General features: G+C 43.7%; 1 protein-coding gene across 1 annotated transcript in view; it reads right to left on the bottom strand.

Annotated features, from left to right (window-relative positions):
• Positions 1 to 18,892, bottom strand: part of COL17A1 (collagen type XVII alpha 1 chain) — a 59,447-nt gene that overhangs the window by 3,523 nt on the left and 37,032 nt on the right. The window contains exons 33-49 of the mRNA XM_077930211.1: positions 18,180 to 18,215; positions 17,988 to 18,068; positions 16,671 to 16,706; positions 14,810 to 14,893; positions 12,524 to 12,577; positions 11,554 to 11,595; positions 10,560 to 10,601; positions 9,998 to 10,063; positions 9,282 to 9,323; positions 8,780 to 8,902; positions 8,006 to 8,131; positions 7,780 to 7,917; positions 5,910 to 6,011; positions 5,189 to 5,341; positions 3,771 to 4,313; positions 2,781 to 2,921; positions 1,984 to 2,046 (exon numbers count right to left, since the gene is read on the bottom strand). Of these exons, the coding sequence (XP_077786337.1) occupies positions 1,984 to 2,046; positions 2,781 to 2,921; positions 3,771 to 4,313; positions 5,189 to 5,341; positions 5,910 to 6,011; positions 7,780 to 7,917; positions 8,006 to 8,131; positions 8,780 to 8,902; positions 9,282 to 9,323; positions 9,998 to 10,063; positions 10,560 to 10,601; positions 11,554 to 11,595; positions 12,524 to 12,577; positions 14,810 to 14,893; positions 16,671 to 16,706; positions 17,988 to 18,068; positions 18,180 to 18,215 (1,872 nt within the window). The remainder of the gene's footprint in view (positions 1 to 1,983; positions 2,047 to 2,780; positions 2,922 to 3,770; positions 4,314 to 5,188; positions 5,342 to 5,909; positions 6,012 to 7,779; positions 7,918 to 8,005; positions 8,132 to 8,779; positions 8,903 to 9,281; positions 9,324 to 9,997; positions 10,064 to 10,559; positions 10,602 to 11,553; positions 11,596 to 12,523; positions 12,578 to 14,809; positions 14,894 to 16,670; positions 16,707 to 17,987; positions 18,069 to 18,179; positions 18,216 to 18,892) is intronic.

The raw sequence follows: 18,892 nt of genomic DNA on the forward strand, positions 1-18,892 counted from the left end.
ATAAATAAATTATTATTATTATTATCATTATCATCATCATCATCATCATAGGTGTCCCAGGACTTTGCCTTCTTTGTAGGAAAAGGGTTAAGTTTAATTCATACAGCAATTAAAGTGTTAAAAACACCCTGTACTATTTTTACTTTGGGGACTTCCAAATGTGGGCTTAACATTGCAAATGGACAGCTGGAAACAATTTTAAAAAAAATAAAATCTTACCAGATTTTCCATGGAAAGGCTAAACCCAGATTAAGATATGGGGAAGGATACAGATTGGTATTTTTATGCCAACACAGTTGGTGCAAGGGGCAGGCGTACACTTAAAGCACATTCAATGCACATTTAAAACACATGATTCCCAAAGAATCCTGGAAGCTGCAGTTTGCCAAGCATCTTGAAATCATAGCTTTCTGAGGGGCAAATTATAGTTCCCAGAATTCTTTGGTGTAAACCTTGCAATTTAAATCTGCTTTAAATGTATGGTATGTATGCAGCCTGTGTCTTTAACACATCACAAGACTCTAAGCTGTTTCTGCAGCAACTTATTAACAATGCTACCGCTTTGGGGGAAAATACTTCAGAGCTGAGCAGGCACACCTCTGTTAGGTAACAAGCATATCAGCATTTAAAAGTAGGAACTCCTGCCTGGGAACAGGGAGGTAGCCAGAATATGCAAACTTGTTCACAGGCAGGATTAAACAAAGGAAATTCGGCATTCGCCCACACCAGCAGGACAGGGCTGCTTTGCAAGCTCCCAAAAAGGATTTTTGCTCTTAAGATAGCCAGCTACATAGAGGATGGTGCAAGCTTGTTTTCTCCTGTTCCAGAGGCCAGGACCCAAACCTGAACCTTCAAGTTAGAAGAAAGGAGATTCTGACTAAACATTAGGAAGAACTTTCTGACAGTAAGAGCTGTTTGACAGTGGGACAGGTCTCCACAAGAGGTGGTGGACTCACCCTCTGAGGTTTTTAAGCAGATGTTTGATCTAGCTGAGAATCCTGCTTTGCAGGGGGTTAATCTCTGGATCCTTTCCCAATTAAAATTCTATGATTCTATGCCACCAGTGTCAGACTGGCCAAACTTTAACAGGCATGAACAATATATGTCATGATCATTACAACACTTGACTCAAGAATACACCTGGAACAAGTATCTTACGGAAATTATGAAAGCAAAGAGGGTGGACAGAAATGATTAGAATAGTTGGGATGGTTTAATCAGACAGAACACAGCCTGCCTTAATGCAAATGTTTAGACCAGGTGACTGCTGAGACCCCTAGGCTGTCTAGGACCAATAAACAAACCTTGATCTTTCAGTTTCATGGGCAACTAAAGGTCACATTTTCCCCTTTATATTCAGGTGTATATGATATGATAACGGGGGAACAATAGAGTACAGCCCATCACTATTTTATATACCTGGTTGTAGCACCAATGTGAAACAGACTTGATCCAAAAATAAACATTGTTTATAGTCACTGCAAGGCCCTAATACCATTGGAGAAATGTGAGTTTCAAAGGATGGCTGTGTATTGTTTGGAAAAGTGTGAATTTAGTAGATTCGCTATGCTGGAGCCCAAGTGAAGCCACTGAGAAGCAAAAGGGAGCTATTAGCCTGCTCAGGGGAACCCAAAGGCTTCTGGTAGCATGTATACACACACACACACACACACACACACACACACACAGGATGCTCAGTCACTACAGAACACTGTCAGGAAAGAAAAACCGAAAATGGCAGACGGTGGTGGGATGGAGGATCTAGCTGGCTGGCTAGAACCTTGCACAGGAGCACTGCTACTTGGGGGTGAGGATGCATTTGCGGCAGGCCCCACTTGCATCCTCTGAAACAGAAGTGCTCTATTGGGTTTCCTTTCAGTGTCTTCAAGAGGAGGAGACTACTTGTACAGGGGGAGGAGCCATCCGTCTCCCTGCCTCCCTCCTGGATTCTCAAGTTGGCAAGTGTGGCATCCAACTTCTTACCTTTGGGTCCTGGGAATCCTATCTCTCCTTTCTGTCCAGGTGCACCTGGGATAGTTCCATAAGCTGTAGAAAACAAACAACATCATGTTTGTGGATATTTGCTCTTAATTGTAAATATAAGAACGTCCATAATGAAAAGCTCTGTGCTTTTGGCCCATTTAGCAAAGTAATTCAACACCGCAAAGCCTGAAGGGTCCAGGTTATGAAATTAAGGTAAGCCATATCTGAGGGACTGCCTCCTCTTCTAATGGGGCAGAAATGCAGGTTGTCACAAGGCTATATTCTACTACACACGTCTAGGGCCTCTTTATTGAGCATTCATCATGATTTGTACTCATCAAGTTGTTGCAACAGTTACACACAATCACACTTTCAATACCATTTGTGCCTGCAAAAGTTTTGGCATGTCATAGTGCTTCGTTTCCAGGCAGTGCATGTCCCATAGCTTCCTGCTGAAACCCTGTAACTTTGTACCACAAACATTCCAAGATTGTTATTATTTTGTGGTTGCACTATATACGGCAAGAGTGCCCCTTGAGAAGGCACTAATGTGATAACATTGGGGAATCATTGCAAAACAACCAGTAAAGGGGAACGACTGTCCAGTATGAATCCACCATTAACACGCTACTATTGCATCAATGACGTGTTGCAGAATGCACCTGCCAAAAAAAATCCACTAATCTGGAGTGGTCCCTAAACTACTCCCTACCCAGTAAAGCAGCAGCTGCAGTATTTCATTTCATTTAAAATCTCTGTATATCCTAAATTAAAATGACAACTGGGATGTGACTTACTTCTGAAGAATTCCATGAGGTCCGCAGTGATATTGCCATAGGATGCAAACACTTTGCTGATGCCTGGAATGCCAGGAGGCCCTGGAGGCCCAGGTGGTCCTTGCACAGCATAAGTCATCATGTCCTGCAGAAGCCCTCGGCCTGGGAAATTAGAACATAAATTTGAAATAGAGTATACGAAGGTTGACATGACCAATTTCACCCCCTGGCTCTTCAAAATGCTTTGTGTCCAGCAGTGAAAATTCCATTCGATAAAGCAGGGGTAGGCAACCCCTAATTCTGATTAGTCCCAGTTAGCGTAGATAGGAGTTGCAGTTCAGAACATCAGGAGGGCCACCGGTTCTATATCCTTGCTATGAAGTCAGAACTCAAGGAAGCATCTCTTCCCACCCCCCGCCCTTTGAAGCCGTGGCATTTTCCTGTACTACTTTTAAAGCATCCTTAACACTCCAGAAAAAGACTCAGCCCATAGTTGAAGCATTGTACTTCAGCCTTCAGCAACCTAGTACCCTCCAGATGTTTTGACCTACAACTCACATCAGCCCTAGTGCTGGTGAAGGATTCTAATCTGAGTTAGGAAACTGATTTAATGTTTTGATCCTCTGGGGAAACTTTTTGCACCAATTCTGCTGAGCACATATATTAAACTGTTTTGCTGTGATAATCCAAGATCTAGCAGTCAAGGAAGGAGCCTGCTCCTGGGATTTCCCTCAGAGGTACATACAGCACGTTTCAATTTAACATTTCTCATGTGTGCACTTTTAGGGTCATTTCAAAAAAGAATGCCAAGTTTTTCCTTAGAATAGCTCATGGAATCTACACTTCATATATTCAAAGGAGTGGAACACAACTTAATGGTCTAAGAATCACATGTCCCAAACACACACACACACATACACACACACACACACACACACACACACACACACACACACTCTAAACAGTCCACAGCACTTTAGATAGCATGGGGTAAAATATGGATATACTTACTTTGTATGTTTTCTGACACTCTGGCTGCCAACTCATTGTAATCCAGTGCCCCAGCAAATGATCCACTATAGGATCCTCCTGCACCTGTAGATCTCATCTGTGATCCGCCTGCTCCAGTTGAACTACCGTAAGATCCACCCGTTCCAGCACCGTAAGATCCACCTGCTCCAGCACCGTAAGATCCACCTGCTCCAATCGCTCCACCATAAGAACCATCAGCTCCAAGAGATCCACCATAAGAGCCATCAGCTCCAAGAGATCCACCGTATGATCCACCAGCTCCAAGTGATCCACCAGCTCCAAGTGATCCATCAGCTCCAAGAGATCCACCATATGCTCCATTGCTTCCCAATGAGCTGCTGTATGATCCCCCTGTGGCAAGTGATGCATCATAGGATGTGGCAGAACTTACGGACCTGCCATACGACCCATCTGAATTTAGAGACCTTCTGTAAGATTCAGCCATCAAGCTGGCATCTCCTCCTATACCAGGTGGTCCTGGAGGCCCGGGGGGTCCTCTGATGATGCCACGAATATCGTCACCTACAAAACACAGCAATGGGTGTTAATGGAGCTGCACCAGTTATAATGGAATGTTCTACAGGGGTGCTGAAGCCAGCAAAGAGTGCTCTGGGACGGCATCCCAGAGGGTCACACGATACATCAGATCTTCTTCAAGGGAGCTCTGATGCTGAGTCCGCCTCCCATCCCCACAACTTCCACAAACCCAGCCCTATCAGTTTTGGAACTCTTGACATCCCAAAACCAAAATGTGTTGGGATGGTTTGGGGGCATGCAGAGGGAGCAGTGGGATCTGAAGGATCTAGTTCCTTCCCAATTCCACCCATTATTCCTAATGGGAGTGCTTATCCACTGTCAGTTCCACCCACAGGCAAGAACCTGATAGTATGTTAATGATATTGATGTAAGCCTCTTTAAGTTTACTGAAGCAGGGTGCAAATTTTAGTAAACTTGGAGCAGCATGGTGCCCCAAAGAGAACCTATTTCTGGAAAGCTTTTCATTAAAGCAAGAGGATGCTACTTGAGACTGAGTTGATGATTACAGGTTATGCCCTACCAGCTAAGGTGCTGTTTTTTAGACCTTCTGGTTCCAGTAAAGGAAGCACAAATTAAAGAACAAGTCTCTTCCATAAATGATACATGTCAAAGATGACCAAACAAAAATAAATCTTAGGATCCACCTTAAGACAAAACCATATTCAATACTTTTGATTTCTTGAGGGACTTTTCAGTCCAGGATAGCAGCTGTAGTAAGCATTTCTCAGCTGCTACAAAAGAGCTATGAGATCAGCCCTAGGCATAGTGCCAGGATGAGGCCCAGACTTGAAATTTCAAGAAGAGCAACAGCTGGTTATAGCAATCAAAATTGTGGAAGTGGTTTTGCGTGTGTGACTTACTAGTAAGGTACTTAATCAAGTCACTTCTGAACTGGTCAGTCCAAAGATCATCGCCATAGGAAACAAGGCCACTTCCTGACAAGCCAGGTGGTCCTGGAGGGCCTGGTGGACCTGGTGGTCCGGGGGGTCCAGAGAGTGTGAAGTACCCCAAACCTTGGAAGAAGAAGAAACTGGGTTAATACTGTGCTTTTTAAGAAATTGCAAGCAGACCCTTTGCTTGAATTCTTTCTCCTATGTCATTCGCCCCCCCCATTCTAACAGCACAATCATATGCACTTAGCCACCATTATGTTTAAAAACAACTTCATTGGCATGTCCAGATGGCATGCTATTTTATACCTTTGTAATTTTTGATTCAGTATCATTAATTTTTTGGCAGCAGGGTGGGGTGATGACACCCTTTTACCCTGTTAGCAAGGAAAGTCAAAGTATCACATAGCTTTCATTATAGGGAGCTACCAGCAGAATTTTAGATCAGCTGATTGACCAATCATACTATTTTGTCACTAGCATCCTTTGCTGGGGATGACTAACACACCCAGATCTTACAATATTAGGATTCACTGTATTGCTGCATATTGAACGTGGCTCAATTTCTCTCCCCCCCCCCCTTCTTTTTCCTTTACTCTGTCCTAGAAAGCCCAGCAACTCCCCACCCCCCACAAGAAATCCCAGACTCCTACATGGTACCCAAGCACAGAGTATGGCAAATCATATTTACTTTGTAAGTAGGAGGAGATGTCCTCTGCAGTGATGGAGGAAAGCGCACTGCCTGGTGGGCCTGGTGGCCCAGGTGGCCCTACAAAGCGATCAAATTCTGAGTCTGAAAGAAGGAAGAATGTGAATAAGTATCTGAGGCATGATTTACACACACACACTTTCCCCCCACTATGCAAGCAAATCCCCTCTGTCCCTACCCACATTGCCAGGACAGAATAGCTAAACAAAAGGCAGAAGGACTTTTCTGTCCTACTCTGTTAGCTTGTATAACAAAGTGAGGATTAAGAGTGGCAGAATCAGCTATGTCTTGAGGAATAATTAGGACTATGCACCTCACACTTGTAGTCTCTTTGCAAAAGAAATTATAAAGCACATACTACTTTTGACAGTGATCTTACAGCTCATTTCTAGAATGTGCCCGTAGGAACATAAGAAGCTGCCTTATACAGAGTCAGACCATTGGCGCATATAGCTCAGTATTATTATTGATTATAGCTCAGTATTATTATTGAGTAAATTTGTATACCACCCTTCATCAGAAGATCACATGACACTTCACAACATAAAAATACAAAATGAGAACACAAAATACATAATAAAACACACACACCTTTAACCCACAAACACCTTTTAAAGACAACAGAATGTTCAATCAGCCAAAGGCCTGGTTATAGAGAAACATTTTTGCCTGGTGCCTAAATATATGTAATGAAGGCACCAGATGGGCCTCCTTGGGGAGAGTTTTCCACAAGCGTATTATCTGCAAAGATGGACAGCAGCTCTCCCGGGTTCCAGGCAAGGGATATTCCCAGATCTACCAGGAGATGCTGGGGACTGAACCTCAGACCTTTGGCATGTATAGCATGTGCTCTGCTACTGAGCTACTTCCTCAATTACGCAATCTCAGCTGAAGTAGGAACACAACCACTCAGCTTACTCTAGCAATCTACCTCCTGGGAATGAGGTGGAGCCAAACCTCTGCTTCACTGAACTAAATGGAGACCTAGATGTCTCCACTGCATTTCAACTCTTTAAAACCCAGAGATGAGCACAGAGGGGCAAATCCAAGTTGGGTGTCTATGAACCATTGGTCATTGTAGGGAAGCCTAAAATCCAATAGTTGTGAGTCCATAAGATGTCCCAAGATGGCTTGATAGGATTGCAAGGCTTATTATAGTTCCAATCAATACTGCAATTCATGACTGTGGTTCTGGCAAGATGCTCACACCCACACCGTACATTTAAATCACATAACTTGCCTCAAGGAATCCTGGGAACTGCAGTTTACCTACCACAGAGTACCCTTAACCCACTATGGTGTGGCTCTTAGTCAGTGTGTTGAAGCAGTAAATGTGCTAAATACTGGATTATTGAGAGCATCTCTGTAAGATAATCCTTTATTTTCAAAGCACTCCTATAGTGTTTTGTAGAGAAATGTTAGGGAAAAAATAATATTACATATTCTCTGGATCAACTCTTCAGTTTACTCTGAGAATTCTGTGAACTAACAGTCACCAAAAAATGGATTATTCAGTGTAAATGGAAATCAACAATAGTATATTCTTACTGACCACTACAGCATATCATCCAAACATAGTGGGACATGCCCTGATAGCCCTTGTAGCAGAAAGTGGGTCCACATGAAGCTATTGGGTGGTGGTAAATGGGTCAAGAATAAGCATCCTATAACTAGAGGCCCCACCTGTGTGTGGCATCCTAAGGAGTGTGTAACCATACACACACAACATGTGGTTGCAAAATTTACGAAGGGGCCTGCAGCCAACAGGTAGTACCAAAAAGCCAATTTGCATCTCACAGTGCTTTTGGGGAAATCACTTAGTGCAACATAATAGATATGCATATGACATTACTTGTTATATAGCTGACAACGCGTCTTGTCAATTCATCATAGTCCAGGGACACGGATAAGCTGTCTCCTCCCAGTCCAGGGGGGCCAGGGGGTCCTGGGGGACCTTGGGGTCCAATGAAATACTGGCGAACATCCACTCCTAAGAAAATAAAAGAAAATTAGTCCTGCTTTTCTGGTTTGTCCAGAGATGGAACAAAATTGACAAGCCATGAAAGCATGGTGCTTACCAGACATGTAGCTCACCACACGGCGGGCCAATTCAGTGTAGTCCAAGGATTCCTCACCAATGGCGGTAATCATTCCTGGTGGTCCCGGAGGACCAGGAGGTCCAACCAGATAGGATGCACCGTCACCTAATGAAGCAGAAGAGCAGAGTACAATCATTACTGGAGTGGATGGGTGTGGTGCTTACATGGTTTTTGTGGTTCTCCTGCAGCTCCACCAGCATAACCCTACGAAATCACACACACACTTGATTATTCTACATTGCCCCTTGGCTGCTCCTACCATAGAATAATTTGTTATCTGCTCTCATACAAAGGTTTCAGTAGGGTACTTTGGGATCCAGAGTCCAAGCTTTTAATATATTGGTGTGTCTTATTTGTTTAGTGCTAAGGTTCTCTTACTCCCTAGGGAGGAGCCATATAGCTGGACCAGAGGTAGGAAACCCCTGCCTCTCCAGTTGTTGGGCAACTTCCATGAACCCCTGCCTGTTAAGTACAAAGGTTTAATTGACATTGAAATGGAAAATGCCTAAATGTATACTGCTGAAGGTTTAACTGGAAAATTTCATTGGGGTATATTGAAACTTAAGTTTTGCATGGCAGGAGGCAGGAGGCATTCCTTCTGCCTGCAATCTGAAATGTCCACAATAAATCAGATATTAGATGATCAGAAGGCAAACAAGCTCCAGACTTTCCCCAAACCCCAAAGGTGTCTGAACTGAGTGCTGTCAGATAGTGACATGATAGTATGACTCTAACAAAAGGTGTGTGACTTACTTTGCAGGTACTCAGCGATCATCAGCTGAATGTCTCGGGCCGAACTAATTCCACTGATTCCTAGGCCTGGAGGTCCAGGAGGACCTGGGGGACCTGGAAGACCCTGAGATGCTCTTGATCCAGCTGCAGAAGTACAAAAGTTGATTTGTTTTTATTACTATGGAAGCAAGGCACAGCCTAAAAAGACCATTGTACTTAAGGATGAAACAGTACATTACAAAGCAACTGTGTGTGTTTCACAAGCCTGCATTTGCCACATGACAGGAGAATGGCAGGCCTCCTTAACCTGTCATGGCCCCAGACCAGGACTCCTCAGAGACCAAGTTCTTCAGCATCTCTGTGGCATGAGTGGGATTTTCAGCCCTGCTCTGTGAGCTGAATTGCCTTATTTTATTTGCCCAGGAAGAAGACACAATACATTTCAGAAAGCTTTAACACTAGGGATGGCTATGATGGTTTATACTATATACAAAAGTGTACATTACTGATGCTGTCATCTTACCTCCTCCAGGGATGCCTGGAGCTCCTGGTACACCTGCATCACCTAACAGGAAAACAAAGAAAAACATGTGTTCATTGACTCCATTCAGCAAGCCTGTGGACCTTTCTAATTGCACTCCTTCTGGGGATAAAAGTCCAAGTCACATTGGTGAGAAAGCTTTTTCAGAGCGAGGGCCACATTCCCATCAGGACAATTTTCTGGGGGCCACGTGCCAGTGGTGGGCAGGGTCAGAGGCAAAAGTGGGCAAAGCAGTGACTGCAAATACTACCTTTGTACAGTAGGCTAGTTTTTACACCCTTCCACCCATCCATCTGTCCTCAATACAGGAAACCAAAAGGCATTGTCTGAGTTCAAGGACACATTCCAACCACTCAAGGGGATGAAGTAGGGCTGGTAAAGGGGTAAATGGGGACCGGAGGGTGGCCTGGAAAGAGTCCTGGGGGCCACACAGAAAAGCCTACAGGGCCACACTTGGCCTCTAAGCCTGAGGTTCTGGCTTAGGAGAACTGTAACAATCTATTTTGCCCTGTGGGAAGAGGTAAGAAAAGCAGCAAAAGAGCTTTCTCAAGAGGGTCACCCACAATGATTTACATTACATCATAGCTGGGCACTTTTACAGCTAGGAGCAAGGCTCATCACAGCATGCCAGAAGCCAAAGATTTTGCCTCACACACAAAGTTCAAGACGCAAAAGGGTGCTCAGTGCCCTTCACAAACCTTTCTCTCCTTTGGGCCCAGGTGGTCCTGGTAATCCAGGTGGTCCTTGGATGGCAACTCCAGCACCTGCAAACAGGAATCAGGGAGATGGTGATGAGAAATCTGGAGAGGGGCTTCTGAACAGGGGCTTCACATGTGACACTGTATTGTTTAGAGCCTCCTTCATTACATGGTGCCCTCCAGATGTTCCGGCCTACCTACCATCCCTGATCATTATGGCCCTGCTTGCTGGGGCTGACGGAATTGTTAACCAAAATGTATGGAGAGCACCAGGTTGGTAAAGGCTGATTGTCATGGACTGGCTGGATGCAGAGAAGTGGGGGGGGGGGGGAGGCAGCAGCTGGGAAACCCCCAGGGAAGAAGGCTCAGAGCCAAGGGCCTGGTGGTGGGATGACAATGAGTGGTCAGAGGGAGAAGAAGGAACAGACTAGGGGGAGGTGGTGTCAGAAGCTGAAGGGGAAACAGGGTTTAGTGATCAGGAAGAGGCAGTGGAAGAGGGCAGGTCAGACTCAGAGGCAGGAGAGGAAGGGGCTGATAAGAAAGAGAGTGCATTTAGACTCACCTGACACAGAGGCTCCTGGTAGACCTGGCTGACCTGGTTCACCTGTGAGAAAGATTGGAAACCACACAACCAGGTTATTACAGTGCATCAATAGCTCCTGGTTCCCATAAGGAAAATTTTAAAAAGAGTTATTCAATTATTGAGGGGTGAGTGAGCTGGCAATTAAGAAAGGCCCATTAGATCTCTGGTGCTTAGTGATGGGGAACACTCAGGGTCTCTTGCCCTCTGACCAGCAGAATGGACTAAGACCAGCACCACTGCTGGTGGATATGCAAGATCTTTCTTCTTCTTCTTTTTTAATGTTCAGGTCTGCACCCACTTAGCTCCAGCAACTTTGCAGCATTAGCTGCTTCCGGACCATTCATTGGGTCAGGTTGCAGTAAAGGAAAAGTTGAGCCTTAGAGACCTGTTCTCTTCTGCTTTCCTGCTTTCATTCTACCTCCATTCATAACCCTCTTAGTAAACTCAGGCTCCTATGCAACTGCACCAATCTGTAGAGTAAGACTTCAACTCCCATCACCTCTAACCAGTGGCTATGGTGATTAGTGCTGAGTTGGCGGTCGAGTTCAACATCATCTAGATTCTAGAGCAAGAGTGAGGAACTTTTGTCATCCCAAGGGCCAGATTCTTATCTGGCCAGCCCTCTGAAGGACAGGTGGGTGGGACCTAAAACCAACTGGGTGAGGCTAAAGTACAGTGCTTTATCCTGAAGTAGCATATACCAAGGCTATCACATACTGAAGTCACATTTTAGTTCCCAAGTCACAAGTAATCACACACATGGTCTGAGACTTGTCAATTATTACAGAAGGAAGAGAGGGGGAAGTCTGGAAATCACACAGGCAGATCAGCTTGTGCTTTCACTGAACAAATTCTTCAGAAATGCTTTGGGGATTAAACCTGTGCATTAAAACTGCGTTTCACCAAAACAATAGAGCAGCTTTTGAAAATCCCTCAAAGGGAAGTTCTTAAATCAAACAAAAGCCCTTTTTACCTGGTATGCCACGAGGTCCTGGTGGGCCTTGAACAAAAGCGCCTGGGGGAAAAAGAGGGGAAAGTATTACACTGGACTCCCATTTTTTTTCATAATGCTTGGAGTTCTATCCTGCCTCTCTGTTCCCTCCATACCTACCGACTTCCAAAAATAGAGACAGCTTTAGGGCCTATTCACACAGTCACTGGACATGTGGCAGCCATGGATAAGGGACTCAAATAGAGTGTACCACCTACCAGCCCATGGCTGGCTAGGCATGAGCATGAAGCAATAGACTTTGACAGAGATATAAGGCTGTCCACAGGCTAGGATGTAGCACATTGTGTAGGCATTTCCTGCTGCTACCTCATAACAAAGATGTTGCCTGACGAGGTCAGTTTTTTCCTGTCTGACCTAATATTAAAGGACTGTTTATCAAACTTTCCAGGTTTTTAAATCTTTATTAAGGCACACTTTTGTTCATAGTCAACTCAGAAGTTATATCTTGCAAAGTCCATCTTGTACAGCAGTTTAACTACACAAAACGTGACCTCTTTAAGTAGCTGCTAATTTATTACAAAGGTTTTATTCTAACAGAATACGAGGTATTGCAATGTTGATTTTTTTTTTTAACGGCAGCAGCTCAGTTCTTGTTTTTCTTGCCACCTGCTAAAATAAACATGATTTCAGGGCACTCTGTAGAGTGTGTATGTTGTCTTTCTCTCTTTGTGTCTATGAAATGCTTCAGTTCACTTTATATCACGCTGATCAGAAAACTGCTGGTTTTCTGCCAAGACTATCAAGGGGACAGATTAGAAGCCATCGGGAATATTTATATAAAAAAGTACATAGAAATATAAACTGCAAAGTGGTTTTGTGTGAAATTCCCTTTTTAGTATAGGAAGACTTACAGAATGCTTCCCCCCCCCCCTACTTAGCTTCCTCACCACCATTTTTTCACATATGCTAGTACAGAACAGACAGTCTATACCTGGAGGTCCTGGCGGTCCAGGGGGTCCTGGCGGTCCTTGCATCTCTGGTACCACTAGACAAAAAAGGGAAACAGAAGTATTACACAACTGCTGCTACCGCAGCATATTTCAGAAACAGAAAGAGGCTGCTTTTAATAATAATAATAATAAATGATCTCACGGGTTAAAATATTAAAGGAAACCAGACAGCAGTTGTATTTGAAAGGATGGCTAAATCATCTCATGTGTCTATAAATCAAAATGAAAGAGGCTCCATTGACAAGAACGTACACTTTGGGTCCTGTCTAACTAAGGTGCATTCAGAGTAGACCTGCTGAAATCAATAGAAGAAGAAGAAGAAGAAGAAGAAGAAGAAGAAGAAGAAGAAGAAGAAGAAGAAGAAGTAACCCAAGTCCCTTGATTTCAAAGTGTCTACTCTGAGCATGACTTAGATTCAACCAACTGTCTTGAAAGTTGTTCACTTCCATGCTGAAATCCACACCAACATTCACAAGTGACACGACCAACACTAAAAAGTAATATCTTGTGACAATGCCCAAAGAAACATTCTATCCTGCTTGAAGTGTGAGGCATGGGGCAAAGATTAAGCGTAAAATAACTGTGTCTTTTTTTCTTTTTCTTTTAAGGAATAAAGTTGAGAATGAGGAAAGCTGAGAGGAAAGTGAAAATTTTGGCAGGGTAAATTGCAAGCAGAACAAAAAAACAAAACCCAATACAATAAACGAAAACTAGATGGGCTAAGTCAGTGTTTCCCAACCTTTTTTGGGCAAAGGCACACTTGTTTCATGAAAAAAATCTCGAGGCACACCACCATGCCAGATGGGGAAAGGTCACTTTTTACATATGTAAAAAAAAAATAAAAAAATAGTAACAGCATAGAAGGTAATGGTTAGGCTAGCATCCCTCTTCCAAATATGCTAGGTTTTTATTAGCAGGGACTGTTCTACATGGGAAAGCATTCAGCACTGTCATTCTCCCATCTGCCATCTGAATTGGTACTATTCTGGGTCAACTTACTCTGCTGCATGTGTAGATGAAAATGGCACCAAGTGTGGGGGAGGGGGCAGAACAGGTTTCAGATACAGGATATTAAGCATACACGTACTTCAGATTGAACTGGTTGCTTGCTTTGCAAGTTTTCATTTCCCAAATGACTGCCTTGGCAAGCGCAATATCTACCAGGCTCAACGCCGGTCTCGCGCTGCCGCTTCCCGCGCTCTCAAGGACCCGGGAGGAGGAAGGCGTGAAGGGAATCCCGCCTGCGACAGCCCAGTAGGCCGGCCGAAGCGAGCGGCGATGGGATGTGGGAGCTCGCTCGCTCGCCACCCCGCGTGTGCCTATGTGGGGCACGTTACAGCCCCGTGACGTCAGCGCCACGCAGGCAGCCAGGCAGGCAGACGGCGAGAGCCCCGCGCTGGGCGGCCTCTCCTCGCCGCCGCCGCCCCGCCTCTCGCCGCCCGCCTCGCCCGCCTCCCTCCAGGCAACATCTCGCGGCACACCAGGCAACGTCTCGCGGCACACTAGTGTGCCGCGGAACACCGGTTGGGAAACACTGGGCTAAGTATCTGACTTGGTCTATATAGTAAAATGATATTTCAATTAACTCAGGATACCCCTGTCTCTAAAACAAACCAGCAACTCTAAATGACCACTCACCCTCTTATTTTATAGCAATTAGTAGGTTTGGGCTTAGTTTGACTTGGTTTTGAATAGGAGATAAAAGTTTATTGTTCCAAAGTAAAGATAATGGTCTGGTACAAGTGTCACATTAAATTACAGTTAAAATAAATTTGGGGCTCATCCAAATTTATCTCATCTAGGCTATGCCTAGAATGCACAGGTCTAAGGGGTTTTCTACTTGAGTGGGTCTTAATGGTTTCCCCCTTGGCCTGCTTCTTTCCAAAAGAAAGCCCACTCTTTGGCAACAGATAGGAACAAATGGCAATCCGAGGGAAACCTCAATTGCCATTTGCTCTGACTGGGTGCTAAAGAGCAGTTTTTCCTGGGAAAAAGCAGCAAGACAAGAGGAAGTGTGGGTTAGCCCTTGGTTAATACTGCTAAAATTGTGGGTACTTCACTCCTCTCCATTCCTACTGCTGCCACCCTGACAGAAAAGAAGCCATGGTCTGGCTTGTCATGTCATACAAACCTGGACTTATGGCTTGTTCGGGAGGGAAGAAACAAACCACAAGAACATTTGAAGGCATAAACAGTCTCTTAGAAAGTGCCAGTATTTTAAGAGTTGACTTCACAAACAGAAGCGCAGAAGAAACAATTTTCTCTACCTTGAGCAGCTGAAGCACCAACTCCAGAACGGACGGTTTCCACAACGGTGGCTTCACCTGGGTCACCTTTCTCACCCCGAGGACCTGCATCAGAACATAAGAAATGACAGACTATTTAATTAAGCACAAATAAGCACACTGGTTGAAACTCAAGTTGTCAGGTTCTGGTTTCCACCTAATATGCATGTAGGCATTATGTTTTTTAGCTTAAACCTAATCTAGATAGGACCTGAACTGGTCCTCAGTTTATGTGTCTTACATGGCAATGATGATACTGCAGAGAGAGATAAGGCCAGGAAAACCTGGGGATTCCTTAATGTGGACAAATGTGGAAAGACTGCAATGAAGTTTCAATTGGTGTGGGAAACCCGTAGTCCTCCAGATGCGATTGGACTACAAATCCCATTCACCCTGGTCATGCTTTTTGGGGCTGATGGAAGTTGGAGATCCAACAATCTCTGGAGGGCTGAAGTTTCCCCAATGCTTACTTAAATGAACAGGTTTGCCAAAAGCATTATGGCTGCTTGATGTGCTATAGGTCTCCTGCATGGAAAATGATTCCTTGTAGGAAACAGCATAACACCCACCCACCCACATATATTGGTCATGTATATGCACCAACATATACCCATAGTGTTATCATCACTTTGGCTTTAGTGCCTTGCATGTAGGAGATCTGTAATTTGTATTACATGACAAAGTCCTTAGATAATCAATTTTCCTCACCACACAAACTAAACCAAAAATTTTGGAGGTAGTACCAAAAAAAAGAGGGGGGAAAAGAAAGTAAGATATTGCACAAGACTTGTTTTTGGATTGTACTACTTGAGCTAATGTTGCTAATCTTCCAGTCTATTATACGCAGTGGAAAGGATCCTCTACAGTGGTACCTCAGGTTAAGTACTAAATTCGTTCCGGAGGTCCGTACTTAACCTGAAACTGTTCTTAACCTGAAGCACCACTTTAGCTAATGGGGCCTCCTGCTGCCGGGGCATGATTTCTGTTCTCATCCTGAAGCAAAGTTCTTAACCTGAGGTACTCTTTCTGGGTTAGTGGAGTCTGTAACCTGAAGCATATATAACCTGAGGTACCACTGTACATGGCTTGTAGGTCACTAATACACTGTGTCTGGAAATGTATCATTTGCCATCTACACTGTATTTATTTTCATTCATCCACCCCTTTCTCTGAAACTTACAGCAAATATTAAAACAGTGAAGCCTAGCAAACAGAAAAGAATGGAGGGGCAAAAAAAGGTAACAAAAAAACCCAACCATCTCTTTTTCCAGAGAGTCAATAAAACAATGATCAGCTCAGCAGGCCAAGCACCTGTCAGAAAATAAAGATCTTCACCAAATAGTGAAAAAACATCAGCAAGTGGGTGAAGCAGACCTCTCTGGGCAAGGTGTTTCAAAGCTCAGACATGGCCCTGGAGAAGGCTCTCCCCCACATCTCCACCAAGCGCACCACAGATGTCAGCAAGACAGAAATTAGCAGGAAAGCTTATGGAAGCTGGTTGTCGAACAAAAGCAATTAAATCCATGCACAAAGGGTTTGCAGTTTGAAAGAAGGAAACACAGCATGATAGACAAGTAATAAGGATGGGAGAAAGTAGCAACGTGTTTAGGGGGGGAGGGAAACAAGGCTAGGCTGGTGCAGAAAGACTATGGAGAAAAGCAGAGTTTCAGGGAGGAGGTGCTTTGCAGAGTTTCAGGGTGGTGACCTCCCTGAAACTTTCAGAAGAGGCTGAAAGAAGATGAGCTAAAGTGGAGCACAGGGAAAAACACATCATAAGGGGTGATGACAGGGACTGGAAAACAAAGGAAGGAATCCAAAGATGGAGTTCCACTGAATGTATTACCTTGAGATCCAGGAAGTCCAGCTGGGCCAATAGGACCTTAGGGGGAAAAGGGGGAAAGTTAGATCACCTTAGTGGATAAAGCACTTAGTGGATCCACTTAGTGGATGAAGCTCCTCTTGATAAATGGAGTAGAAACTTACAAATAATATAACTGCCTGAAAGGCTGAATTAAAATTTCAACAGGTTTTGATAGCCATTGGTATGGTACACAACTGTCAAGTGGGTGATAGCTTTGAAACAAATGATTTCTCCCATTGTCCTATTCTCTTTGTACTTCCCACCAAGACACCCTTTAATTTTGGAATGCACTTTTGGAGCATCTCTGTTTCATTGAGTAGAGAAAACAGAAGGTACTTAAATGAAAAGGTCCTGGTAGGCAATTCCAGCTACAGCAGGTATGCTAATTTGAGAAAGAAAGGAGTGTACTCTTCTCTAGAAAGGGATAGATTCCAGTTGGTGAATAAGTTTGGGGATCACTTCACACAAATGTGGATGCTATCGTGTGAAAATTGTTGTATTCCAATTCCATGTGTTTTTTGAAGCTACAGTGCAAGAAATAGCACTAAGCAGTGGCAAAACCATACATCACCATGGCAAAAGGAAGGCTAATACATAATAGTATCTGTGTTTGTGTGTGTGTGTGTGTGTGTGTGTGTGTGTGTGTGTGTGTTTCCTCTACACGAGGTTCTCAAGCTATAAGCACCAGCCAGAAGTCCAAACCCATCCTCAGCTTTTCAACACAACATTGGCCATATAATGAGAGACAAGTAGGGAGCAAGTCTTTGCAGACAGCTGTAAAAGTCCATATTGAGAGCAATTACTGAAATGAAAGCAGAAAGATCTGTAAATTTCAGTTCTTTCTGTTTTTCATTTTTCTATTCAAAATTTGGTTCTCAACATTTCTGCAGCAGTTTGAGGGTTTTCTTTTAAAAAATCCTCATAATTCTTCAGCAGTTTAGTGCTGATTTCTCCTAATAAACAAATTTGCCGTTTTGACTAACATAAACATTTGTGCAAGCAATTTATCCCCATACAACATATTTTATGTTAGGTATTTTCATGAATATATGGGTTGTTATGCAAACCTTTTTAAAACATATGCATTTTGTGAACATTAGGTGGTTGAAGAACTGCATCACAAAATTGAAAATTTCAAAGGATGGCTATGTTTCGGTTCTCATATTGTTTGAGAAAGCATGTATTTGAAAAATTCAGCTTTAAATGTAAACTGAACAGATTTCTCCCTCATCCCTACATATGGAGAAATATTAGGAATAAAGCAAATAAAAAGGGCAAGGAATTAAAAAAGGATCTCACCTGGAACACCTGGTGGGCCTTGAGGACCAACAGCCCCTGGTGGACCTGGAGGTCCTGGGACAGAAATAGTTGATGCACCATCTGAAACAGCAAAAAGTTCCATAAATCACTTTGTGAAGAAAGATTATGGCACCATGACAGTATGACAATTATCAGGCATGGGACTTTTCCTGCTACAGCAGTGATACATACCTGAAGTAGTAACCCGGCCTGGTGCGCCTGGTTCACCTGAGGAAACAGGAAAGGAACGGAAAGGGAAAGACGTTACCAGGGCTTCAGTGATAACATGTTTATGACCCATGATATATCTGTGCCATTAAATACTTTGCGAAATGATGATTATTATAGTAAGATTGGGAATTGCTGGTATAAGGGCACAAAAGTGGCTCTAATGGCAATTGCCCCAAATGATTGTCAGAATTAAGTGTATGCATCTCTTATTGGAAACGATAGGGCTGCCTTATGTCCAAAATTTCCCAGACATAGCCAGGATTTGCCCTTCGGAAATAGCATCCTGGCGGAATTTCTGAAAATTGTTTAAAATGTCTGGGAAAACTTGGGTGCATTGTTGATGTATGGCTCAACAACTTTTGTGTTTTTGTATCCGGATTTTCACTTTTTGAAATATGCAACCCTAGAAAAGGCCCTATGAGCAATCAGTAGTACTCCATATTTCTCATCATCCCTATCCAAAGCCAGAGGTTGTGAGACTTTTGTAGCTGACAGCAGAGAGTAGGGGCAATTATTTGCTTCTACTCCTCACCTTTTCCTGGTTCATATATTCAAGCTGCATAGACCTGTAATAGTAGTATGATGAGAAAGGGCATGAGTCCCTCTGTTTGGGCAGGTAATAGAGGCCTCCATATTAACACCAGAACACCTAAGGTCCTGAACAGAATGATTTT

This window comes from Podarcis muralis, chromosome 6 (assembly GCF_964188315.1).
Source record: "Podarcis muralis chromosome 6, rPodMur119.hap1.1, whole genome shotgun sequence".
Classification (NCBI taxonomy): domain Eukaryota; kingdom Metazoa; phylum Chordata; class Lepidosauria; order Squamata; family Lacertidae; genus Podarcis; species Podarcis muralis.